Here is a 26,375-nt window from a genome sequence, read left to right on the forward strand (position 1 = left end):
TCCTACATAATATAGAATATTCTGATAACTTTTTAGATCATAACAACATAAATTTAAAAAATTACAGCTCCACAGATCCCCATGACTATCTAAGTGGACTTGGGTTTGGGAATAACAGCTGAGCAATATCCTTAACTGCCCCACAATAGTCAGGAGAGCTGGGCTGTGATTCTAGTAATGAACAGTGACCCTTGATTGAAGAAAGGCCTATGCAATAGAATCCTTATTTTGTATAAGACACCGATCTTATTTCCGGCTCCACTTTTCACTGAGAAATAAGCTCACAGAAGAATAGGGACACCCACCTCACAGCCAAAACAGTCACATCTGCCTTGGTGGTCAGGGCTAAGTCAGAAGATGATCACCTCAGAGAGGGAAGACACAATAGTAGGTCACACTTGTGACCTCTATTTTGTGGGGCACATTACAACCTCTCTGAAAGTGCAGCCTAGCCTCCAGAAGTCTGAAGAGTGCCTTAGATTATGTGCGAGCTTCAATGAAGGCTGCTCCTGAACCAAGGCTGTGTGTGACAATGACACTCACATTAAAAATCTCGGTGACAGAAAAACTGGAGCCTGGGAGTCGCCAGTCACTAAGCAATGATCAAAGACACAGCTGAGGTGTTTTGTGCTGACAAAGCTAGTTGGGTGGTGTTTGAATTGGGACATATTTACTTTGGAAAATATGCAACAGCCCAGCACCAAAGTTCACATTGGAACTCCACTGGTGACCCTGGTAGATTTCATCTCTGTAAAGCTGCTGCTCAGAAGGAAAGAGGTAAGTTCATTTTCTAACATTTCTGCTGATTATAAATTCTAATTTTTGATGTTTAGAGATGAGCAACTCAATCCTTTCTTTATCAATGTGCAAATGCAGAAGCTTTCCATACTAAGAAGTGGAAAAATGTTTAAAATTTTTAATCTGTCCCTTATATAATTCTATCGGTTACAACAGTGGGACAATCGACAAAACTGTAATAGGAACTATGTAAGAAATAAAAGTATCTATGTTAAATTATTCAAATTGGATAACTATTCTATGCTTTATGTATGAGAATAATCTTGTCTTACACATTTTCCCCTAAAGTATTAGTATTAAAGGTTAAAGGGGCATGAGAGAAGAGATCTAATCTCAAATGGTTCAGAAAATAATTTGCATATGTATTCCCGTATGTGTGTGTATATACATTTGTACATACACATATACACTTATATATGGAGAGAAAGTATAAAGCAAATGTCCCAAAATGTAAACATCTGGTGAATCTGGGAAAAGGGGGTACAGGAATTGCTCTACTACTTTATTCTTTTAACTTTTCAGTAAGTTTGAAGTTATTTCAAAATAAAACTTTCCAAACTCCTGGCAGCTATTTCTCTCCTATTCCACTTGCTCTGTTTAGACCTGGAGTTAATGAGCTGCATGGAGAAGGATGACAGTTTTCAGGTGTTCTGCTCTGATGCATGTAACTAAAGACAAAGTGCCATATGAAGTCCTTAGAAAAATTATTGTCTGAAAAATTTATCTTAAAAAAATATTACTTCTTGGGGCTGGGGTTGTAGCTCAGTGGTAGTTTACTTGCCTTGCACGTATGAGGCACTGGGTTCGATCCTCAGCACCACTTAAAAATACATAAATAAAAAAGGTATTGTGTCCATCTACAACTAAAACAAAAAAATGTAAAAGAATATTGCTTCTCTTCAAAGATAGTAATCTGAATTTAAACATAACCTAGTGACAGTTTTTAAATTTCTTATATATAGTTTTTATTATACTAAATAACAAAATGGTAGGAAGATTTAATTTGTAGATTCTTAAATTTTTCAACCCATAAAAAATCAGAGATATTTTCTCCTTCCTCAGGGCAAATGAAAACTATTTTTGGTTTTTAATCATATAATGTAGGACTATGGTATAAGAAGTTTCCAAAAATACACTCTGAATATGAGGAAAAAAAACACGAATGTCCCCTGGGTCCAATTCCAGTATAATAAATTTAAAAAAGAAAAAGAAAAAAAGAACATGAATGTCTTCAGTCTGTCTCCCTGCCTGGCCTCAGATTCATTTTCCGGAATCCTTATTAATGCAAGTTGGTTTCTGTTTTTTCTTTAACCTTATTTTTTATCTGAAAAGAATACTTTAAAGTTTAGTCAAGTGAGGAGACTTCCACTAAAGTTACTCATTTTCTTTACTTCTAACTTTATGAAGTTCATTGCCAAAGATACCCATGCCTGATTCAATTTGGAAACTGAGTCTCATTCTATTTGCAGCCATACACATTAGAAATCCTTTCTAGAAATTGCTTCACCCATGCAAACTACATGAGGCCATGCCTCAGTAAGGGACTAAGATGGAAGGTTGGAAAAGACAACAGACATTCTCAAGTTCAGAAACTATGACTTTCTTCTCCAAAATGTGCAATCCCAAAGTCTCTCAGTTATTATTAAAACAATGCTGGAGCTGACTTTTTTTTTTTTTTAAACAATATTGCAGGGAGAGGATCAAAGTTGGAAAACTGGTAGGAACTATTCCCCAACCAATTTGGGAGTGTCTTGGTACTTCAGGACAAACAAGGCAGGCAGAGTGTGAGTGTGGGGGTACTCAGCCAACTTGGTTCTAATCGAATTGTTCATTCATTCATTCATTGCAGTGCTGGAGATCAAACGTGGGCTTAAGCATGCTAAGCAAGCACTCTACCACTAAGCTACACCCCCAGTCCAAACCACTGCCATTTATTAGCAACAGAAAAAAAAAAAAAAGGCTTAATCTCCTGATATATGAAATAGAAGGGTAGAGTTAATTTACACAAAATGCCTTATATGTGCCTGGCATCCAATAGAGGCTCCATCATTTGTCCTTGCCATTATCAACATCAACAAAACTATGAGCATTCAAATAGGGTTTCTGTACAGTTAGTCCCTAACAATCTCAGACCTAACAAGTTTAAATATGTAATAGGAGGCAGTAACTCTTACATAGCTTAGACTGGTAGTAGATATTCCAACAGGAAATAGGAACAAGCACACAACAAGCTTAACAAAATGCAATACTTCTTTCTGGAGAGATCAGAAAAAGTTGGGATTATGGACTACCTGCCTGGGTCAGCATTACAAATATTTATGGCCACTATCTGGTGAAATAAGGAAGCATCGAACAATTGCTCATCTACCCAGGATGCAGTTAATAAATGGGAAGTAAGAAAGAGCAAGACAAAGCCATTTGGCAGCCAAAATAAATTTCACAAGCCAAGACAAAACCTCTTTGGAATAAGGAAGGGGATGAGTAGATAAAGATAAGCTAACCACAGATATATGTTAAATACTTATCTTGTTTACTTAAAATAAAAGGAGTGTCCCTAGGTCTTTAGGGACATCCTACATTGCCCTCACACAGACCTTGTCTGCCTGCTGAGATTACAGTAGAAGCAGTAGAAAAGACTGGGCTTTTCCTGACAGCAAAGTATACCTGTAGCAAGTTCCATAACCTTATTAATAGCCTTTGGGGCTGCCAGGCCACCAATCACATCCTCACCAGGCCCTAAGGGAGTCCTGGCATTACAGACAAGTTCCAGATCTTATACAAATTAACCCCAAATGACTGCACAAATTTCGAATATCTTTAGAATATCTGTTTTCAGAAAGCCTAACCCATGAACATTTTCCCACAACACCCCTATCCTATAGGTGGAGTATAGGTGGAGTATAGGTGTCTGGGTTGCACAGACAGGACTGAGTCCCTCTATTGGAAATTCCCCTCCTGTCCCAGGTGCCCACTCAAGCTTCACCTTTAGGTGAAGCTTCCACAATTCTGTGACTGGGCACCCCTACTATCACTACATGAAGTGAAGTCACATTCCTTTTCCTGTCCCACATGCTTTGCTTTGAGTTTTAAGAACCCTCAAATTACTACACATCTGTCCCATGAGTTTGGCTCATGAAGCTCTCAGTAGGGAAGACCTTCATGCCTCTATTACCTGATATGCTTTTTGGAGACAGAAGACAATGTTTGGTGAATGAATGAAAAAGAAACTTCTTTCTGGCTTTTCTGAACCCCTGGGATTCTAGAATGTTAGTTTTGCAAACTTTTAGAGAAGGGATTTTCATCCAGGGGCCCATGAATCCCATGAGAGATTTACAAAGCACATAAAATGTATGATGTATGTTTATTTTCATCAGATTCTGTTTAAGTTCAGAATCCTCAACAGTTTAAGAACTGATGCTTTAAGGGAGAGCTTCTTCCTGGGTCAAAGCTGCAATTAATCTGCCATCTGAACTGCAACAGAGTGGGGGCCAGCTAGGCCACCTTTCAACATGTCATCTTATTTTCCCTCACAGCTTTAGCTCTGCCAAAATGAAATACCCCTTCTACCCTCTTTTCATTTTCCTCATCATAACATCTGTGTTTGGTGAAAGCAAAGATCTCACAGGTCAGCTCAATAATAAAAATGTGAGCATGCCCCTTTTGCCTGCTGACTTTCACAAAGAAAACACAGTCACCAATGACTGGATTCCAGAGGGGGAGGAAGATGACGATTACCTGGATCTGGAAAAGTTATTCAGTGAAGATGATGACTACATTTATATAATTGATGCAGTTTCCCCAATAGAATCAAGTGCTGGGAACATCCTGCAGCTTTTCCAAGGCAAGAGCCGGATCCAGCGTCTTAACATCCTTAATGCAAAGTTTGCCTTCAACCTTTACAGATCACTGAAGGACCTGACCAACACTTTTGATAACATCTTTATAGCACCTGTTGGCATTTCAACTGCAATGGGGATGATTTCCTTAGGCCTGAAGGGGGAGACCCATGAACAAGTGCACTCGGTTTTGCATTTTAAAGACTTTGTTAATGCTAGTAACAAGTATGAGATCACAACTATTCATAATCTCTTCCGCAAGCTGACTCATCGCCTCTTCAGGAGGAACTTTGGGTACACACTTCGGTCAGTCAACAACCTTTATGTCAAAGAGCAGTTTCCTATCCTGGATGACTTCAAAACTAAAGTGAGAGAATACTACTTCGCTGAGGCCCAGGCAGCTGACTTCTCAGATCCTGCCTTCATTTCTAAAACTAACGACCACATTCTGAAGCTCACCAAAGGTCTCATAAAGGAAGCTCTAGCAAATATAGACCCTACTATTCAGATGATGATTCTTAACTGCATATACTTCAAAGGTAAGAAGTAGCTTTACAGTTCTCAAAGCAAATTCAAAATGGGCTCTTTCTAGACTGAATGTCAAAAGCTATATTCTAGCTATAATTTTCCCAAGAAAACAGATCTATGTCTACAGGGTTGACTCAAATACAGGGACAAGGAAGATTACAATGAGGTGACAGCTACTGAGCCCTAACTCTGAGCTTTATGCTCACTGGAACTTCACCATATCTGAGGTCAACATGATTAATGGGGTTCCTATTTTACAGACAAAGCCACCAAGACACCAAGAATTAGGAGGATGTTCCAAGGGCACATGGTTAGTAAGGGGCAGAGTCAATATTGTACCCAGGGAGGCCATCTCCAGAGATTAAATTAGAAGACATAATGCAAAAAAAAAAAAAAAAAAAAAAAAAAAAAAATTAGCATTTGGCCAACCTGGATTTCAGTTTCTTCATTCTTATCCTAATTATCAGGAAACAGAAATATGGACAAAAGGTGAAGGACATGTGTCTCTGAACTGTTCAGGTAGAGTAAATAACATTAAAAACTAAAACTCTGTTTCAAGATACTTTTGTTCTTATGGGCAGGTAGAGGTAGAGAAATGAACCACTATTTCTTGAGCAGTGGTTCTGGACCAGGCATAAGGACACTTTTTAAGGAGGTTACTACCCCTCCAACACACACACACACACACACACATGCACGTGCATACACACATGCCTTGGAATCCTAGAAATAAAGGAACATGTATTTGTAATATCCACATCTCTTACTGGAACCTGAATGACCAGGTCTCTCCACTTTGCCATCAATAGCTACCAGACACCAATGAGGACACAATTATTGGGAGGCCAATGATTCCTGTTAGCTCCAACAATTGTACAGCAACCCAGGAATGCAAAGGACAAAGGCTGTCTCCCAGCTTTTGCTTGGTGGAGGTAAGGCTAAGACCTCATGGTATATCCCACAGAGAGGGGTACATCCTTTTCTGTGCCCAGGCTAAGGTCCCCCAGCAGCTCTGCAAGGCAGGCATCCTGCCAGATGGGCTGTGAAATAGGATTAAGGAGGCCAAGGATTCAGGATGGTCTAGAGTGCTGAGATTTGACCCCTGGCCTTCCACCCTGAGCCAGGCACAATGCCAGCTGGAATCAAAGGCTGAGTGTCTACCCGGTTTGCAACAGACTTAAAGACAGCAACATACACACACACATATAGTGTATATGATGAACATACATTCGTTTCATCACTGGTTATAAGTTTTTATTTATTTATTACCATTATTTAATTGAATTAATTAATTTATTTTTAATGTGGTGCTGAGGACTGAACCCAGTGCCTCACACATGTTAGGCAAGTGCTCTACCACTGAGCTACAACCCCAGCCCTGGTTATAAATTCTTATATTGGGCAAACAGGAGCCTAAGCCCTGGTTTCACCACTTCTCATTTGTGTGAACTTGGGCAAGTCATTCAACAACTTTGACTTGGTTTCCTATCTTTATCTCAGAGGTGATATCATAGAGGCAGATTTAGAAAAGGCATCTGACAGGGCTGTAGGGGGAGATCCAAAGAGACTATGATGTAACATTCAGCACAGTGTGGGGCAAATGGCAATGAATTCAAGTGAGTCAAACTACACATTATAATAATAGCGTAACATGGCTACTGACATTTATTTCAGAAGCAATTAACCTATGCTTAAAAATGACTTTAGGCCTGGGGCTGTGGCTTAGTAGTGGGAGTGCTTACCTAGTATGTGTGAGGCACTGGGTTTGAGTCTCAGCACTACATATAAATAAATGAATAAAATAAAGGTCCATCAATAACTAAAAATATATAAAAAATAATTTAAAAATAAATGACTTTAGAACACGTAAGTGGAAAACATCTGACAGCATCAAAGTCCTCAGTCTTACCAGTTTGTCAGGAGCCTCCATATCACTTGAGGCCTCTGCATTAGCCCTGGCCTGAGTTCAGGGACAGGTGGCCATTTCTGTCAGCATGGGGGTAGAGAAATGACTAGGTGTGGTCAGTTTATCTCCTGAACAGAGTAACCCATATGACAACAAAGCGTTAATAGGCAAACATATGCTCAACATCCTGATCACACTGACATGGTCACTTAATCCAATGATGGGAATTGAAAAGATCAACTGCTAGTATCAACAAATCCTCTCAAAGGAGAGGAGACTCTAGAAGTATAATTTCAATTTCTAGCTCCCAAATCTATTACTAATTTGATTTTTAATTACAAATGTTTGAACCACTTTAATATAACTTCTCAAGGGCTTTCTTCCTATCAAAGCTGGAAAGAGCAATGATTTCCCTGTGGGGTCCAGGACAGATGTCTGGAGATAGTTGGGATTATCATGACCTGAGGAGGTAGGGGAAGCACTGCTGATATTTCATGGAGAGAGGCCATAGATGCTGCTAAATGCTCTACAATACACAGAAAACTCTCCACACCAAGAGAATTACCTGGTCTAGATGTCAATAGTGCTGTAGTTGAGAAAATCCTGGGTGAGGCAGATTTAGAAAAGGCATCTAAGCTATAGCTATGGTCAGACAGAAGCTGTCTGGTGTTAGACCTACATAGACACTGCCTGCTTATCTTATCTAGGTTGTTGACCCACCAGCTGGAAATCTTTAACAAGTTATTTCACTTAGTTGTGTCTGTTTTCTCATTCACAAAAAGGGAATAATAATAAAAGCACCCATCTCATATAGTTTCTGGGAGCAGAAAATGAAGATAATACAGAAAGGTGCTTAGATGAGTGGCACATCACCAGTCATCAATGTGTCACCAATTATTACTAGTTATCTTAGAGCTATTATTAGCATCTTAGAGCTAAAATAGAACAGACTTATTACTGTATACACAGCACTGCATCCAAATCTGTAGTGAAGCTGGGCATGGTGTAACAGGTTGATAATCCTAGCAACTTGGGAGGTTGAAGCAGAAAGATCACAAGTTTGAGGTCAGTTTGGGCAACTTAGTGAGAACTTGTCTCAAAATAAAAAATAAAAAATAAAATAAAAAAAGGTTGGGTAGAGCACCAGAGGTAAAGCACCCCTAAGTTTAATTCCCAGTACTGCAAAGAAACACAATCTACAGTGAAGATCCTGAGGGAAATACCACATCACCCATGTGTCCTGCCAAATGCTACTAAATCTCAGTGTGAGGGATGAGAGCCACCAACAGAGCTAAAAGAAGCTCTAAATTACTCATTTTACAAGTAACTTGCCTCAAGAGGCCCAGGCAAGTTAGGTGTCTTGCCAGGGTCAAACAGCTATTTAGTGTCAGAATCTAACCCCAAATCCATTCTAGTCTATTTAATCTCTTGCTGGAAATGCAAATTCTCAGCCCAAACCAAATCTGAGAATGAGAAACTCTGGAGATGGGCCCTGAAAAGCCCTCCAAGGAATCTGGACACATCATTAAGGGTGGGGACCATTGTTCTAAAGAAACATCTTAATAGTTCCCTGCTTCTTTTGATTTTAAGGATCTTGGGTGAATAAATTCCCAGTGGAAATGACACACAACCACAACTTCCGGCTGAATGAGCGAGAGGTGGTCAAGGTTTCCATGATGCAGACCAAGGGGAACTTCCTTGCAGCAAATGACCAGGAACTTGACTGTGATGTTCTTCAGTTGGAGTATGTAGGAGGTATCAGCATGCTAATTGTGGTCCCGCACAAACTATCAGGGATGAAGACCCTTGAAGCACAGCTGACACCACAGGTGGTAGAAAGATGGCAAAAAAGCATGACAAACAGGTACTTCCAGGTGTTTGTTCTTTTGAGTTCCTAGAGGCTGGAGGTGCCCAGGACTACTGAAACTCTGGTCATTTTTTTTTTTAAAGGGAGAAATATGCTTAACTACCCAAGAATGCCATACAGGCCACTCTAATTCAGTCCAAATTTCTTGCTCAATGAGACGATCAGAGAGCACTTATGAGCAACACATCTGCTTTCCATAGGTCAATTTCAGAAGGCAGGTGGTTTCGAGTTATCTTGGGAATAATTATTCCAGCTCTGCTACATATTTGCTTTGTGACTTTAAGCCCAGTTCCGTGAACCTAAAAATGGTGATAATTCTTTTACTTGCTGGGGGTCAAGGTGAGAAATAAACAGAATTAAGTGATGTACCCTAGGACATCACTAGGAGGAATTCAACAAAGATTAGCTCTCCCTTTTTCTACCCAGGTAATTCTGAAGTTCTCTTAACTCACCGAGGATTTGTGATTCATGATTTTCTTCTATTATTACTTACTACTCGATAGTTAAAACTGCAGATTTTAAATATTTACTGAGACTATTATTGGATCATGGCAGAATGAATGATGAGGTCAGTCACACTTCTGTTTTACTGGATACTACTTAGGCCAGTATGAATAAGAAAATCTGGTTTAGGGTGCCTAATAGAACAAGAATACAGAGAAATGCAGCAAAACCAAGAAGCACATTCTTGGGGCTGGGATTGTGGCTCAGTGGTAGAGTGCTTGCCTAGCATGTGTGAGGCACTGGGTTTGATTCTCAGCACGACATATAAGTGAATGAATAAAATAAAAGCCTATCAACATCTAAAAAATTTTTTTAAAAAAGAAGCATGTTCTTAGAGGAAGGTAATTTCCCCAGGTAGCCTCTCAGTATCAAGTCTTATGGATTTTTCCTTTAAAATGTCTCTTCTGTACCTACTTCGTTCCTAACCTCCATGCCCCTACTTCTACCCTGAACCCAAGAAGGCCAAACTAGCCTGCCAGTGCCATTCTTAGTCTTACCCACACACCACCCACCAGATCAACATTCCCAGAAAACCCTTCCCATCCTCCCATTCTCAGAAACTATCCCCTGGTAAAGGATATCAATCAAGTCCCTTATATAAAATGATATATATTTGTATAAAACCTATGCAATCCTCTGATATACTTTAAAGAATCTCTACCTTATTTATATGATACTTGGTACAATGTAAATGCTATGTAAATAGTTGTTGTACTAAATTGTTTAGGGAACAAAGATGAGAACAAATAGTGTATACATGTTCAGAACAGATGCAACTGTGCCTCCTGATATTTTCAGTCTGTGGTTGATGGAACCCATGGATACAGAACCCATGGAAACAAAGGGCTGACTGTAATTGGAATTATAGTAAGAGGTCTTTCCAAAATCCTCAACTGACAGTACCAGGATATAAATTTTAACAAGTGATATGTTAATTCTATGGTAAATGCAACCCATGGTAGGGTGTGCACATTCAACAGGAAAAACATGATTCTTTTGTGATTTGTGATTCACTAAAACTGAGCCTCTTCTTTTTCTCTTACTAGAACTCGAGAAGTACTTCTGCCTAAATTCAAGCTGGAGAAGAACTACAATCTGGTGGAGGCCCTGAAGTCAATGGGAATCATAGAGCTATTTGGCAAAAATGGCAACATGTCAGGAATATCAGACCAAAGGATCACCATTGACCTGGTAACCGCTCCTTTGTCTGCACTGGTTTAAGGGTCAGTCACAGCCCAACTCCCATCTCCATCTGTCCCTTCCCAGCCTACCTCCACCCAGTCTTATTTCCTAGGACAGGGCTGCTGAAGCTGCTCCTGGGTCTAGCTGTAGCACACAAAGTATTCAGTTCTGTAGGTACCAGCTAGGGAAGGCAGCACAATTGACAGTTGCTTACTGGGCAGGGTGGTCACAGGAACAGCCTTGGAATGAGTCCTGTTCCTGCTTACACCCAAGCAAGGAGAGGTGTGTGCTCCTATATGTGAAATAGCTATGCTCAGTCAAATTACATTTAACTTCATAATCCAACAAATAGGCACTCAGCAAAAGAAAGTGAATACCAGACCAAATGTTGTGGCAAATTCAGGCCCCTGTCCACCTAGTGGATGTGCACCCCAGACTTTGAGGAGGATACAGGGGTCAGCAGCAGCTGACCTGGCTCCCAAAGCTTCTCAGACTGTGGTTGCAACCAAGATGAATGTGGTTCTAGAGTGTACAGGTAAGTATTTGTGATATAACATGGCTTCTAAGCACAATTAACTGCAATTGACATATGATGAAAGAAATTTTCAAGGGTATTTGACCAATTGTAATTTTTGCTACATGTGTGGTTTTTGGACCTTTTTTTCTGAAGATTAGACTCCACCAGATGCTCTATTCCTCTGTGTGCCAACCTACAGAATCTAACACTTTTCCTTTCCAATTTGAAACAGTTCAAGCACCAAGGTACCATCACAGTGAATGAAGAGGGCACCCAGGCTGCGGCTGTGACCACAGTGGGGTTCATGCCATTGTCCACTCAAGTTCGTTTCACTGTCGACAGACCCTTTCTGTTCCTGGTCTACGAGCACCGCACCAGCTGTCTGCTCTTCATGGGCAGAGTGGCCAACCCTACCAGGTCTTAAAGATGGCAATCTGGGCACCTGACACATTTTGGGGGCACTCTAATTCTATTTCCATTTTATCAATGAGCACAGAGATGTTTTGGTACCAAGACTTCCATGGTTTATGTTACCAAAATGAATCAAGGCTCTTATGGAAGAAGAAATCTACCAACAACTGAGAAGCTAATGGGTATCAATTATGCACAGCAAACAATGCTATGAATCCACAGGAGTTAGTATAACCAGCTGGTGTGTCAGTTGTTCCCTAAAGGGGCTCGAAAACAGACTGCCTCACCTCCTTCCTGACTCCTCATAGCAAACCTATGAGGTGCACTCAAGCACCTTCTTCCCTGACAGCCTCATCCATGCTCATCTGGTCCTATTACTGAAAGCCTTTCTCAACCAGGGACCCTCATCTAAACACAGAAATGAGTTACATGACTAATTTCTCACTTCTCCCAAAGAGGGTGCCCAACTATTATCATTCCCAATGCCCAGGGGAGAAACAACCTTGAGACATACAAAGGGTTCCCTGAGCATTGGGGCTTAATTCTCTCAAGGTCTAACCTTCCAAAGCCATGTAAATGTCCTACTGTTGCCTCACTAATACTCAGAGGACAGTGTGTGTACACAGGTCATGTCTTCTACCCTAGAGATAAATAAAGATAGCCACATTTACTATGTCTCTAGTATTTTCTTTAATAAAGGCTGAATTCAAAAGAGCTACATCCTACTGGGCATGGTGGCATATTCCAGTGACTTGGGAGGCTGACGAAGGAGGATGGCAAGTTTAAGATGAGCCTCAGTAACTGAATGGGCCCCTAACTCAGAATAAAAAATAAAAAGGGCGGGGGACGTGACTCAGTGCTTAAGTACCCCTGGATTCAATCCCCTGTACCAAAACCAACCAACCAAACAAAAACCCCACCAAAAAAAAAAAAAAAAAAAAAAAATACCCAGGAATGACAAAGGTTGACAGAGAGTCACTCAAGTGCTATCCTGTGGCTATTAAGCTATAGCAGGGCATACTCTCTTGACCAGGATGAGGCATGACACTGAATGTGGTCTGCTTGGAATCCCTGAGACAGTGCTCTAAGTCATCCCCACCTTTCCACAGTCTTTATGTGGGGTGTATGTTTCAGCTTTCATCCCTCAGACATGATTCTATAGCAGATATGGTTTGATAAAGCAGGCAACACTCAAAGAATGTATTTCTGGATTCCTCACTACCTGGGCAGGGTGCCTGAAATCCAGAAAAGTTGCTCAGAATTCAAGAGTTATGGTGAGCCTTCAATTAGGGGACCATCACTGTTACAAGAGCAGCAGTCACAAGTTCTGTGTGTAGGTCATCTCATTGTAATGCCCACAGCCTGGCAGGAGAAATTTTACCTTCCCCTCTTTTCAAGTGAGGAAGATGAGGATCGAAGGGTTCTGAAACCTGCCCACAATGCAGCTGCAGTATGTGGTAGGACTGGGGTTCAAGAATAGGCTGGCCTGCCTGCAAGGTCACCCAAGGAGTGTTGTCACAAAAGACGTTTGATCAGATGAGGCTAATGCCAGTAAGGAAGCAGCAGAAAGGGAATGCAGGCATTGCCACTGCATGGGTGATCTTGCTGAGAACTCATACCAACTCTAGGAGGTGTGCACTGGTATCACCTCCTTTTTATAGCTGAGGAAGCAATTCAAGCTCACAGAAGGGAAGTGATTTGCCCCAGACCTAGATTCAAACCTAGACATCTGGGACCTGGAGCCTACTTTTCCTTGCTAACTTTCCTCACCTGTTTTCTTTACAACTTCTATACCAGACCTTGCTCCAGCACTCTACGGAGAAAAGAACAGATCAGGGTAGAGACCAAAACTTCCCATAATACCCTCTCAGTCTCTTGATGAAGCCTGACAGAGCTGATGACCCAATTATTCCATTCCTTCTCCAATGTGCTTTAATACTGTTCTTTTCTGATACTTATCCTATATTTTTTATCTTGTTGCTGGTTCCTCTTATTCTTCCCATTTCTTTAATTTTTGATGGGGGGATTCGGGCGATTGAACCCAGGGGCTCTCAAACAACTGAACCACATCCCCATCCTTCTTAAAAAAAGTGTTCTTTTTAGTTATAAATGACAGAAGAATATATTTTGACATATCATACATATATGAAATATAACTTCACATTCTTGTGGTTGTACAATGATGTGAAGTTATTACTCCTCCCATTTCTAAATTCTGTCTTAAAAATTCTGTCTTAAAAAGCTGGGCATGGTAGTGTGTACCTGTAGTCTCAGTTATTTGGGAGGTTGAGGCAGGAGGATTGCTTGAGTCCTGGAGTTTAAGGCCAGCCTGGGCAATATAGCAGACTTCATCTCAAAACAAACACACAAAACCCTCTGTATTTAGCCCTTTACCACGTCACTTTCAATTACTCTGCCCTACCTCTGCTTCAGCCTGTCTGGGTTCCTTCATACTCCTGCACAGGTCAGAACCCTCTTGTCTCTGTTTTTTGTTCACTCATATTCACTTGGAATCCCTCCAATTCCCTCTTACAGAAACCAGTCCACTCATTTCTCAAGGCAGTAGAGTATTAAATCAGAGCACAGGATCTGAGCCAGGCTGCCTGGGTTTGAAATCTGACTCTGACATCTACATTAATGTCTATAAAAGGTCTAGATCAGTGATGGGTGTTTAGCAAGAGCCAGGTCAGGATTTTCTGCCTTAATCTAAGAGAGTATCTCAACAAGGAGTTCTAACTGGAGGCCCTGGATAGGTTTGTCCCATTTAATTTCCTAAGGTAAAATGCAGAGTCTTGAGAATATGTTTGTGTGTGTGTGTGTGTGTGTTGCTGGAGATTGAACCCAGGGCCTTATATTTACTAGGCAAGAGCTCTACCACTGGGTTAGGATACATCCCCAGCCCAGATATAGGCATTTCTATGGAAAGTGAATGTACAGGTTTCAAAAGGTTCCATGGTCCAGAAAATACTAATCTACAAAAAGTAATGTTTTCTGAGCAAGGGACAGATCTTATTAAACCACTACTTTGTCACAATGGAGTGATGAGGTCTCTAAGTATGAAATAACTTTTTCATTTGTTGTCTAGCTTATCAATGGGCTAGACAACAACAAAAAAAATCAATTTAATTAATGATATTTCTGAAAGAATACTATATTCACAAAATTTCAAAACAAAGATCACTAAATATAAACAAGAAGTAGTCTCAGAGTTCACATGACCCAACCTGCCAGTGACTCCAGGTTCCCAAGGACACTGAGAAGTAAACAGCTGCATTAAAGCCAAAACCCAGCCTTCATGTCCCATATCCACTGGCCCTTTTACTCAACAAAGTAATTTGAGACAGTGTCACCAAAGGTGGAAAAGAGAGCACATCTTTCACTTAAAGAATAAAAAAGTGCAAAAAAAAAAAAAAAACCTCTTTGGAAATCAGTTTCTACCAGAAGGTTCAAGGGGTAACCACAAAGCAAATGCAAGAACCTATGGTCCCTGTGCTCTTTGTTGAGCAATAAAATCAAATATTTGTTTCCTCCCCCATAATATAACCATTAACTTTTTGTTAAAAATACAATACTTATTCTATTCATGTAAAAGATCAGGTGAGCAGGCATTTGAGTATGTATATTTTCTGAACTGTCACTGATAATGGTTATGCCTACATTGACCCTGGGGAGAGGCTCAGGAGCTCTTGCAGGGTTCTACATGCCAGACCAGGAGTCCAATTCCAGCCCTTGTGATCCTAAAACCCAAGTGCTTCCAGCCAACTTCATTCATCATTGCTCCCCAAAGGTACAAAGTGCCCCTGGCAAATTTCTTGTACGCACTTATTAAACTATAAATGACTAGCAATCTGGGAGGTCAAGGCAGGAGGATCACAAGTTCCAGGTCAACCTCAGCAACTTAGTGAGACCTTCAGCAATTTGGTAAGATACTGTCTCAAAAATAAAAAAAAGGACCTGAAATGTAGCTCAGTGGTAAAATGCCCTGGGTTCAATCCCCAGTACCAAAACAAAACAAGAACAATTAAAATAGAAAACCTAAACAGGAATGTGGGCACAATTCTCATGTTCAAAGATTCTTGAACTCACAGATTGAAAGACACCCTGAACATTCTCCCTATCTACCTAAACTTTACTCCTCTGTGGAGGAGGCCTGGCCTATCTCCCCTCTAACAGGGGAGATGTCCATCAAATTTTCCATCCATGCCCCGAGAAGGCCCACAATAATGCCACTTTAAAACACAACTGAGCCAGGCATAGTGGCACATGCCTATAATTCCAGTGACTTGGGAGGTTGGGGCAGGAGAACTGCAAGTTCGAGGACCGCTTCAGCAATTTAACAAGTCCCTGCCTCAAAACAAAAATAAAAAGGACTGGGGATGTAGCTCAGTGTTAGAGTGCCCCTGGGTTCAATCTTCAGTACCAAAAAATAAATAAATAAAACACAACTGGGCACTAGTCAACATTGATTATATGATGGAAAAAATTATATTTTAAAAAATTAACCAATGTAGGTGCTGATGAAGAATACCATACTACTATATTACAGAGAGTCCTCAGCAAACCTGATATCCCCACAAGGCTGCAAGAGGTGGTCAGGTTTCCAGGGAACTGTACAAAACCATGAGACAAGCAGTTAAAGTTCATAGTGCTGCAGGCCCAACTCCTGTCCCCTCAAACACACTCAGGAAGAAGAGTTATCCTAATGTAGACCCTGCTCCTTATCCTGAATCAGTCACTTGCTGAAAGAAGGGGCTGGAGAGGAAAGGAATATATAGACGGAAGAAAGGTGACTTGGAAGCAGGCTGTTTTACAAAATGCAATATATGACATTTTACTATTAAAGATTAATAATGCTAAAACTGGATTGCCTAGGAGTCCCCAGGTTTGGAATGATGAACACTCAAGACTGGTATAGAACACAAATGCTTCACTAAGATGGGGAGAGGCATCTCTGGGTGTATTACTCCACCTGCCTGCCCAACCTTCTCACCCCTAAGCTATCCCTTGCAGCTCTGCAGTCGCGTGAGCCCCTCTAGTACACAATGTTAACTAAGTGCTCTAAACCCCAACTACTTGGGGTAGAGTGAGATGGGAAAAAGCTGGTAGGCAGATTAGGGAAGACTAGAAGGTTGGTTAAATGGAAGAAAGAGTATAAGGGATAAAAATAGTAGAACATGGGGCCCCATGCTCAGGCCTGGAGCTGGGAAACACTAAGAACAGGAAAAACCACTTCTACAAAGGTTATCTTGGAAAAAACCGACACAGACTGAAACAAGATTAAGATGGAAATGAGGTCTCTACCCTGGTACTAATGTGACAAGACACAGGGCCTGTGGCCAGTGTGCTAACAATGGCTTCCAGAAAAAACTTGGGGCTACAGCTCCATAGCCTAAGTACCAACAAGAGGACTCCAGACCTCATCTCATAGAAAGGGGCTGATGAAGGGATGGAAACAAATCTTGGGCTAGCACTGGTCAGAGGCATCAATGCAGGTCATAATATAGGATACGAACAGAGTTAGGCCAAGACCTTGGTGTCATGCAAGAGGGAAACTGAGGCAAGTTCCCAGGTAAGTTGGCAGAGGAAGTTTGGACAGGGCACAGAGAAAGAGTGATACCTCTAGGGCTGTCAAGGAGAGCTAGTGGTGGCTGAACTAGCTACATGTACAGAATCACTGGGATCTCAATACAGCATATTTCTAAGAAATAAACTGTGCATGAGTGCAGTACCTGGAATTTTAAACCATCAGATTAATGAATACTCACCACAGCTATTACAGGAATGAGTACTCCCAAGTTCCCCGCGCTGCTAGAAGCCTAGAAAGAATAGAATTGGTGTCACCAAAGAGTATGTACTTACTTAAAAAATGACACAGTGTCATATAAACCTGTAATTCCCTAATCTTAAAAGAAATGATCAGAGATATGTACACAAAGAGAAGTATAGAGATGCTCATCCAAACCAGGCACAGTGGTGCTTGCCTGTAATCCTTACTGCTTGGTTGTCATCAATTAGTGGCAAATATCACAGCAATCCCTGATACTTGGGAGAATGAGGCAGGAGGTTCACAAAGTTCAAGGCCAGCCTGAACAACTTATATGTGGTCTCAAAAAAAAAAATACAAAAAGAAGGATTGTAGATGTAGTTCAGAGGTAGAATACTCCTGGTTTCAGTTCCCACCAACACCAAAAAAAAAAAAAAAAAAAAAATCATGGGCTGGAAATGTGGTTCAGTGGTAGAGTGCTTGCCTACCATGCATGAAGCCCTGGGTTGAATCCTCACATAAAAGAAGGAAAAAGAGTCAGGATTTAAGAGCATGCTACAATTCAATCTCAGGTAATAAGAAATCAACAGGATGGTATATTTGCTAGCACTATCTACCACTTCTACTCCAGGTGGCCCTTATTACAGAAGTCCTGTCCCAGAGGGAAAAGTTCAGCAGCTGCTCAATAAACAATTATTCACCACTTGGTCAGTAAGCAAGAACTACTTTTCAAAGACTAGAATTCAAGGCTTTGTATCCAGCTCAGTGGATAGCAAAGGGGATCCCTGCATTTGCTATCATGGCACAACCCACAGTAGTGAAGGAGGTACTAAATAAATACCAAGAGTTCTGACAAATGAGGCAGATGGGAGCAGCCGTGGGTCCCAGGTGTCCTTTGGGGGCACTGAGGTCCAAATCCCAGGGGAAAGAAGGCCTCTGATACATTATAGTTTCTGCCTTCTCAATTGCTTAGCCTACATCCTGACGTCTGGGACTCTGCTGGATGCAAGAGATGCTTTGTCTCCTGTGCATTGGAATGGTCTCAGTTGTGCACTATCCTGGGAGACTTGAGAAATCAGTCACTAAATCACTGTCAGGGGGCTCAGCAGAGCAAGTTTGAAACAGGGCCAAGGTCTTACAATCTCTTTTCTACTAGCCACTCTCTCAGCCAGATTTTCAATGTAGGGCTTCTTCATGCCATTGTCAACTCAAATGTCACCTCCTCACAGAGGCATTTCTAACCTTTCCAGTCTAAAATGTCCCTTGTTAACCGAAACCATTCTAGGTTTGCAAAGCTCAAAATGTTTAAATCTAGCCCTTTACAGAAACACTGGGCTAACTTGTGCTAGAAAGAATCTGGCATATAGTAGGTGAACAGTAACTGGACAGGGGAATAGTAAACTACAAAGGACAATGAAAGTGGAAATACAGTAGAGGGCCTGGTGACCACAAAATGTCAATGGGGAGATTATGGGGTAAGAGGCCTTCCCTGCCTTGACCAACCCCCAATCAGTCTACTTAGGAATTTAAGACATGCCATTTTGTCTGTCCCAGAAGACCTGCTTAGGATGGCCTGAGATTAGGTCAAATCTGGCCCTTCTCATGCTGTCACTGTGCTCCAATGATTAGCCCTTAAAGTATTCCTAGGGGCAGCCACAGTCCTCTCCCTCACCCCCTACTTCAGAATAGATAAGAGAAGGGAGAGGCATCTAGGAAGAAGGCCATGCTAGGCTGCATGCTGTCATGTGGGTTGGGGGAGTGACTGTCATAAGCCAGATGTAATCTGATAAGAAAGTCATTTTCTCCCCAACTCCTGTCAGCCATTCTTGAGATTGAACCCCACCCCCTTGTTTCTTGCATTCTCCAGATATATTTAAATCACTTAACAAAGTCAGCACCATGTTTCAACCAAGACAATGCCTCAAGACTCAGTCCTAGTCAGCAGGACAGAGGCACTGGTAGGGAAGGCAAGTGGTAGCCACCTCCTTCCTACCTTCAGTGCAGGCCCCTTCTCACTCGCCCTCTCACTGGCTCGCTTCCCCTCCAGCCCCAGTTGCACAAACAACTCCAGTAGGTTCATGAGTAGCTCATCCACAAGGTGCTCCTCCTGGATGTTGGCTGCGATGTTGGCCAGGGCATTAATCACCGCCAGGGAGCAGTGCCTGAGGGGAAAAGAGCAAAATAACAGCCATAACTAGGCGACTATGTTCAGGGTATGGAGCTGCAGGGGTAAAGCAAGGTGACAATAGGTTAATCTTATCATGCTGTGAACCAAAGAACTCTCAAGAGGTGATGAACATGCCATCTTTGTGACAGACTAACAACCCCAAAAAGAAAGTGAACTGCTGTAGAAATGATTGCAGTCTTGAGGTGCCCTGAGGGACTCTAAGGGACTAAGTTCCAAGAAACTGCACATTAGAAACCCAAAAAGGGCTCACAACACTTTCCTCTGAATATCCAGGGTCTATTGCACAGCTGAACATGGAAATACTCACCCCAGGCAATTCTTGCTTGAGCTCTGCTTTTCCCCCCTCAAATCACCAAGAGTCTTAATTCATCATTTACTACCCATAAAATATTTACTTGATGATCAGCATCTCTCCAGAGTTCCCCCTACTCCAGAGCTGATGTTAATACTAGCCATATCAAACACTCAGGAAGTGCTCAAGGGTCCTGGGATCACCTGCCTCAGGATAGTGGCCAGCACCACATAAATACTGGATATTAGTCTGACATTGCCCCTTCAGCCATATGCCACAAATCAGTGAGGCTTGTAGGTTTCTGTGGCCCTGAAGGCAGTCAGACTCTGACAGTTCCGTGCTGCATACCCCTGAGTTTATCAATTGTCTTTGAGTCTCAGTTTCTTCCTGAGCAAAAGTAGAAGTAAAGGAATTAAACACCACGTGAAGCACTGAGAACACTGTCTAGTCTCCAGAAATTATAGAAAAAACAGTAGCCATAACAAAAGGTATTCCTTTCCTAGTTAGTTAGGTATATACCTGGTTGGTCAAGGGCAAATAAAGGTCAGCAAATGCTTCCACTGGTGAGGAAGAGGATAACTCATTTTTGATGGCAATGAAGTTGCTCTATGCTGGGCATCATAGCACATGCCTATAATCCCAGCTACTTAGGAGGCTAAGGCAGGAGGATCACAAGTTTGAAGCCTGCTTGGGCAACTTAGTAAGACCCTGTCTCAAAATAAAATAAAAGGGTTGAGGGTGTAGTTCAATGGTAAAGCATTCCAGGTTCAACATTCAATTCCCAGAACTGCAGATGCTGAATCTGCACCTTTGGAGGATCGACTGTGTAACAAAGCCAAATGCTCACAACAATGGAGAGCTTTCACACACACAATCTTATTTACCAATACAACTGGAGATAGGATTTCTTTGGCAGGAGAGAAAAGAGAGGAACAAAACGGTTGGGCATCTTCTAAGGTCATGAAGTTACACTACTGACCACTAAACTGACTTGGAGAGAATCTCTGAGGTCTGGATTTAATGGTCAGGAAGAGAGGAGCTTGAGAACAGGACATCAATAGGGATTCTCTTCTTCCCTCTGCCAACCTCCTGTTCTTGTCTGACTTCCCTTCCTCCCATTCCCTCTCTTTTGCTGATGTGACAAACTCTTGTAAGACCCTCCAAACATGGAGAGACATGTCCCTTCCTCAAGGAATTCCCAGGCAAGGGCAAGGAAAAGAAAAGGAAGCATCTCAGTCTTCCAGGGAAAACTGGTTGGGTTTCAAACAAAATAAAATGTTCAAGGACATAAAATGCCTATTCCCTTACACCCTTCCAAATCCTACTTCTCTGAATCGAACCTAAGGAAAACATCAATGATGCTCTGATATATAGCTATTGGTAATTCAATACAGCACTTATTGGCAGAAAACTACCTAACATTCAAACTAGGGGTTGGTTAGGCAAATCTCAGCACAGGTATACAATGGGATGCTAGGCAGCTATTAAAAGGTGATATGAAGAGAAACATTTATGGCACAGTTGATGTATTGCTCAAAAAAAAAAGAAAAGAAAAAAGCAGATCACAAGGATGTGCAGTTTGGGCCTATTTAGAAGAGGGAAGGAAGAAGGGATAGGACTATGGTGCACTGAGATATCCAGTGATCTATGTGGTAGTGGTAGTGGTTGGCTTTTCATTTTCCCACCTTGTGCACTTATTCGTAGCATGTAGTGCTTTTTTAAGAAAAAAAAAAAAAAAATTAAAGGAAAAATCACCAAACCTCACATTTTCAAAGGGAGTTAAATGCTGTCAGAATCCAAAGCAACAGCAAGGTGCAAAAGCATTACCTGTAGCCATGGTCCTTGTAATCTTTGGTTGCTGAATACACAACTGAGCTAGCCTTTACACTGATCTGCTGGAAGAGATTCCACACTTCCTGATAAATGTATTGCTGGAAGAGAGCAAGAGGCATTGTCATCATGTCATGACTCCTTCATGAGACCCTTCCCGAACATGGGAGAAGGTCCCTCTTGTCATTAGCTGGGGGAAAGCTCTAGAATCTCAAGGACCATAAAATACCTTCATGAGCATCCATTTATAAAACTTTAAGCAAACTTCAAATTTAAAGCTAAAAGGGAAATGTTTCAATTCAAATTCTATTTTATGACATTTACATTGACAAGAAATTAGTTTAAACCTCTTTTTCTCCAACACTCATGGAACCACTATATTATTATACTCACTATTTGGTGTTGAAATAGTTGTAAGTATTTAGCTCAGGTGCCAGGAAAATTTACTCTATAATTTTACATTTCATATAGTCAAAGGAGGTTAATTAAGTTTGCACATGATTAGTGGGTTTTATGGCTCTGGCCTCATTGTATGGGCCTTCCTTACATTTCCAGTGATAACCAAGCAGCCCAGCTGATCAATGATGAGTACGTCAAGGGGTGAGGGGGGCTGGCAGAATTTCTGCTGCAGAATTTGCAGAATTGGCTCCATGACCTTTGGGGTGTCCCGTAGGGCCACAGCAATATGTCCCAAGGCTCGGATGGTGTGGTCGGGAATCAAGTGAGCATCCCTACAGAAGGAAAGAACAGAAGCAGTTGATGAATAGTCCTCTGGTATGCAGTAATGAAACAAAATGCAGAGGCTATGATCCAGACCTTGATTTCACTACAGTCTCAGTAGAGCATTCATCTGAAAATGACTACCTGCTGCTCTTTACCAGCAGAAAGACAAAGCCCCAAGCAGTAGTTGGGAGGACAATGATATTTCTCTACTCACACAGTTGTTCAGGATGAACATTCTGATGTAGATTTCACCTTAAACCTGTGACAAACCCAATGCATGCCTACACTGTGACCAGAAAAGAGACTCAGACATGTACAATGCTGGGTGCCAAGACCACAGAGAACAGCTGCCCCTGAGCGACAGGAACATACTTGTCACTCTCCTGAGAGATGTAGAGTCGGTTGGAGAGGCTGGCTAAGAAGGCCTCCACAATCACTGGGTCCACTGTCAAGCCAGCCTTCAGGCATCTGAGGATCAAGGAAATCCATGTGACGTTAGTCATCAAAATGATAAGATGGAGCTTTTCAGTTTTGTTTTGTTTTTTTCCTTTCTCAGGTTTACAATGTTTAAATAACTACTCTAAATTTTCTATCCCAGAAATCTGAATGAAAAAAAAAATCATTATGTAGAACGAATTCAAAGAATTACTGTAAATTTTGTCCACTTGATAAAATATCTCAGCTAGAAACAATAACTTCATTATTTTGCCCAAAACCATTTTCTTTAGAATACTGTACTCACCCTATTTGCATTTTTAAATTTCCTAAAAAAGTTTTAGTGACTTAACAAAGTTATAGTGACTCATTCAAAAGCTAGATGGTTCCAGGATAGATAAGAATATTGCAATGATACATCAAGAGTTTTGAATTTAAAAAAAAAAATTTTTTTTGGTGCTGGGAATTGAAATCAGGGCTAATGCCAAGTAAGCATGAATTCTGCCACTGAGCTAGACACTATCAAGGTTTTAATGGTAAAGAGAAATGCTTATGCAATTGGGCAAAGCTTTGGGAAATTTAAAAATCCCCTAAAATACAAAATCTTCTTTTAAATATTTATTTATTTATTTTTGTTTTATTTATCTATTTTTATACTGTACAAGGATAAAATGGGCAGCAGTAGTTTCTAAAGCTAATACATTCCTATCACCAAAGTTACTTTAGCAAACCTGGTTCCCTTAGCTTCTGCCACATTATGCAGAGGTAGTGATCAAGTTTGAAAGAACATAATATCTTAAAGGTGTGTCTTGTTCTCCATACTTATTTGGCTCCTAAGCGAGAGTGTCAGAGAACAACGTGAGTCTGACAAAGAGCTGAGTTACTGTACTAATTTGGCTTCTGAGAGGGAAAGACATTTTCATGGAAATCAGGAAGTATTTGGTTCTTGAGTTGGGAGAACAAGAGTTCACACAGCAAGTATCTGAGGATGGAACCCAATGCCTCACACATGCTAGGCAAGTGCTCTACCACTGAGCTACAACCCTAGCCCCAAGTGTAGTTTTAAAATAATCAGAAACTTTAAAACTTCCTTATTTTGTAGTTGGTCTCTATCTGAAACAGTTTTCCCTCTTCCCAGGTCCAACCTCCATCTTCAGAGCCTCCCACCTGCAGATGTTGTCAATGGCGATGTCACGGAGTTGTTCATACATGGAGGGCTGGCTCTTCTTGCCCGACATGACATTCAGGGTCGATTCAGAATGTTCATTGGTGACACTGATTTTTATATCATTGCCAGCAACTAAATTAAAAAATTCAAATCTGTTTGGTTCACTGTCCATCTTGTTCTTTGATATTCAAAAACCAAGTTTTTTATCTTGTAAAAGAAAGTACTCTGATAACAACTGACCAAACATTTCAGAAACAAAGTCTGAGACAGACAGGAAGGATGAAAATAACAAGCTTAAATCAAAAGGAATAATATTTAGGTTGCAAACTGATTAAGCAGGAAACCAGCAACTGCTTAATAAATCATTCAGAAGTATTGATAAACACCCTCATAAATGCAGTTCTGATGGTCAGTAAAGCACAGTTCTGTCCTTGGGAGTGATCTAAGTAATATGCACAAAGGTAAAGATAGAGACAAGTGTGACAGTGGGGGCCTGAGAGACCCCCTTCCCATTATGAGGAAAGGGGGAGATCTTTCAACTAATCAGAGTTTGGGTATTGTCATCTGAAGGGAGAAGATATCAATGTCCACCTTTACAAGTAGGATGAGGAGTACACATTAGCATCTCTTGCACAGCAGCTGTTTAATGTTAATTATTGTTATATTGCTAGATCTGCTCTGAGCCACTGTCCCCAGCACAGTGGGGATTAGATGTGGCTATGCAAAAGCTCCCTAGCCCAACACCGGGGCATGCAGGATTCACTGTAGGCTATCTCAGTGAGAGAAGATGCCAAAAAGAAAATGGAACTAGAAGGGGCCTTTGGTGGTGACAGAACAAGGAGGCAGGGAGAGGAAAGGTCTGAAACCAGGGATAGTGTGGGACATGTAGGAAAAGACAGAAGGAAAGGCATGGAGGAGGAACAGGTTCAACTGGAGTCACTGAATTCATGTAGGGATCACACATATTTGGCCCCCCTTTTTTTAGGGCTTCAAGGGCAGATAGGGACTAGATGCTAGAAACAAGTCATCAGCTATAATTGTCTATTACCTGTGTGGTACTGACTGTGGTACTTATACAGCTTCACCAGCACTGGGGATGGAATGACCAGGAAGTCTCGCAAGGATGGTGTCACTGAGTGTACCACCACTGGGAACCTTTCACATAGGCGGCCCAAACCCTGCAACACATCAATCTGTCACATAGCCTGAAAGAAACCATCTGAGAAGTCCCCAAACAGTGAGATGCTCAAACCTTCCAATGCCCAAGTTTGACAAAAACTTCCAAGGTCAAAGCTCCCAGAGGCCACCCGCCCATAAGGCAAAGACAAGGAAGTAGGATGGTATTTACTCTTTCCCACCCAAAGTAAATATATATTGTTAATATGTACTCATTTTTTTTTTGGAAACAAATTAAGGGAGAAAGGATACAAAATATGCTTTTTAAACAATGGCAGGTATGGAGGTGGTGGGAACTGCATCAAGTAAAGAGTCTCAGCAGAGCCAGACCAAGTACTGTGGGTGAATATGCCTCCTTCTTGTGAAGCCCTATGGCACGTGTACACAGCTCTTCATCTGCTGGCCTTGGGCATTGCCCAGCAGATACAGAGTAGCTTCACAATAAAGGAAGGCCCTCTTCAAGGCAAGCTGCTCCTGGATGCCACTTGCAAAAGTCCCTGGCATCCTGTAGGGGGCAGCCCACACTCAGTGATGAACTGTGTCCACAACAGGATCTAGTAAAAGTACTTAAGACAAAAGCTCAGACTACACAGTCTGTCTCTGCTGCTGGACAATCAACCATAGCCTGAACAGGTAAGAAGGATGCCCTGTGGACAGGAATTGAGTATTTCATACATTAAATGAGACTGACCTGCAGGCAGCAGATAAGCAAGGGTAAATGAGCAATGATGACTTTGCTGGATGTCTTAGACTGCAGCTTCTCAGACAGCTTGATGCAAAGATTTTCTGCACCTTAACTCAAAACCAGAGGAGGGTACAAATAATCATCAAAGTCCAAGATTTACAAAATAGTCTCTCATTGTTAATCATAAATTTTAATTAAGCCCCAGAGACACACTTGTTGCAAGGTGAGTAGGAGGCCACACCAGAATGAGTTTGGAGGAAGGTATCCTGTACTATGCATGACTTCATCTTCTCTGCTTGTCCTAAGCCCTCATTCTACAGTGTTCCATTCTGCAAGAACACTTCCCATTTCCACATCTACCCTGAACAAACTCCACATCCTCCAGATCTGAGCACCTACCTCTTCATAGAAAAGCCTAAAGAACTGGCAAAAAACTGCCAAAAGAACACACAGGTCCTGTAGCTTTGGGCTTTCCCTTCCTTTCAGATCTAGTGTCCTACACTGTTAGGACAGAACTGCAGATATTCAGCCCACAGCAGAAGCTGATGCCCAGCTCTGTACATGC

The 26,375-nt window shown here is 41.4% G+C and overlaps 2 protein-coding genes across 2 annotated transcripts in view; one reads left to right on the top strand and one right to left on the bottom strand.

Annotated features, from left to right (window-relative positions):
• PI4KA (phosphatidylinositol 4-kinase alpha) overlaps positions 1 to 26,375 on the bottom strand; it is a 146,897-nt gene that overhangs the window by 59,894 nt on the left and 60,628 nt on the right. Inside the window, exons 12-19 of the mRNA XM_079152131.1 lie at positions 25,817 to 25,917; positions 24,998 to 25,127; positions 23,949 to 24,081; positions 22,719 to 22,814; positions 22,171 to 22,354; positions 21,621 to 21,724; positions 19,307 to 19,475; positions 17,315 to 17,365 (exon numbers count right to left, since the gene is read on the bottom strand). Of these exons, the coding sequence (XP_079008257.1) occupies positions 17,315 to 17,365; positions 19,307 to 19,475; positions 21,621 to 21,724; positions 22,171 to 22,354; positions 22,719 to 22,814; positions 23,949 to 24,081; positions 24,998 to 25,127; positions 25,817 to 25,917 (968 nt within the window). The remainder of the gene's footprint in view (positions 1 to 17,314; positions 17,366 to 19,306; positions 19,476 to 21,620; positions 21,725 to 22,170; positions 22,355 to 22,718; positions 22,815 to 23,948; positions 24,082 to 24,997; positions 25,128 to 25,816; positions 25,918 to 26,375) is intronic.
• On the top strand, positions 675 to 12,219 carry SERPIND1 (serpin family D member 1). Its single transcript, XM_079152139.1, has 5 exons — positions 675 to 777; positions 4,332 to 5,173; positions 8,659 to 8,932; positions 10,486 to 10,630; positions 11,371 to 12,219. Exons 2-5 carry the CDS (start codon positions 4,348 to 4,350, stop codon positions 11,560 to 11,562), a joined length of 1,437 nt encoding a protein of 478 aa, XP_079008265.1. The 5' UTR covers positions 675 to 777; positions 4,332 to 4,347; the 3' UTR covers positions 11,563 to 12,219.

Source organism: Sciurus vulgaris (genome assembly GCF_902686455.1).
Source record: "Sciurus vulgaris genome assembly, chromosome: 8".
Classification (NCBI taxonomy): Eukaryota; Metazoa; Chordata; class Mammalia; order Rodentia; family Sciuridae; genus Sciurus; species Sciurus vulgaris.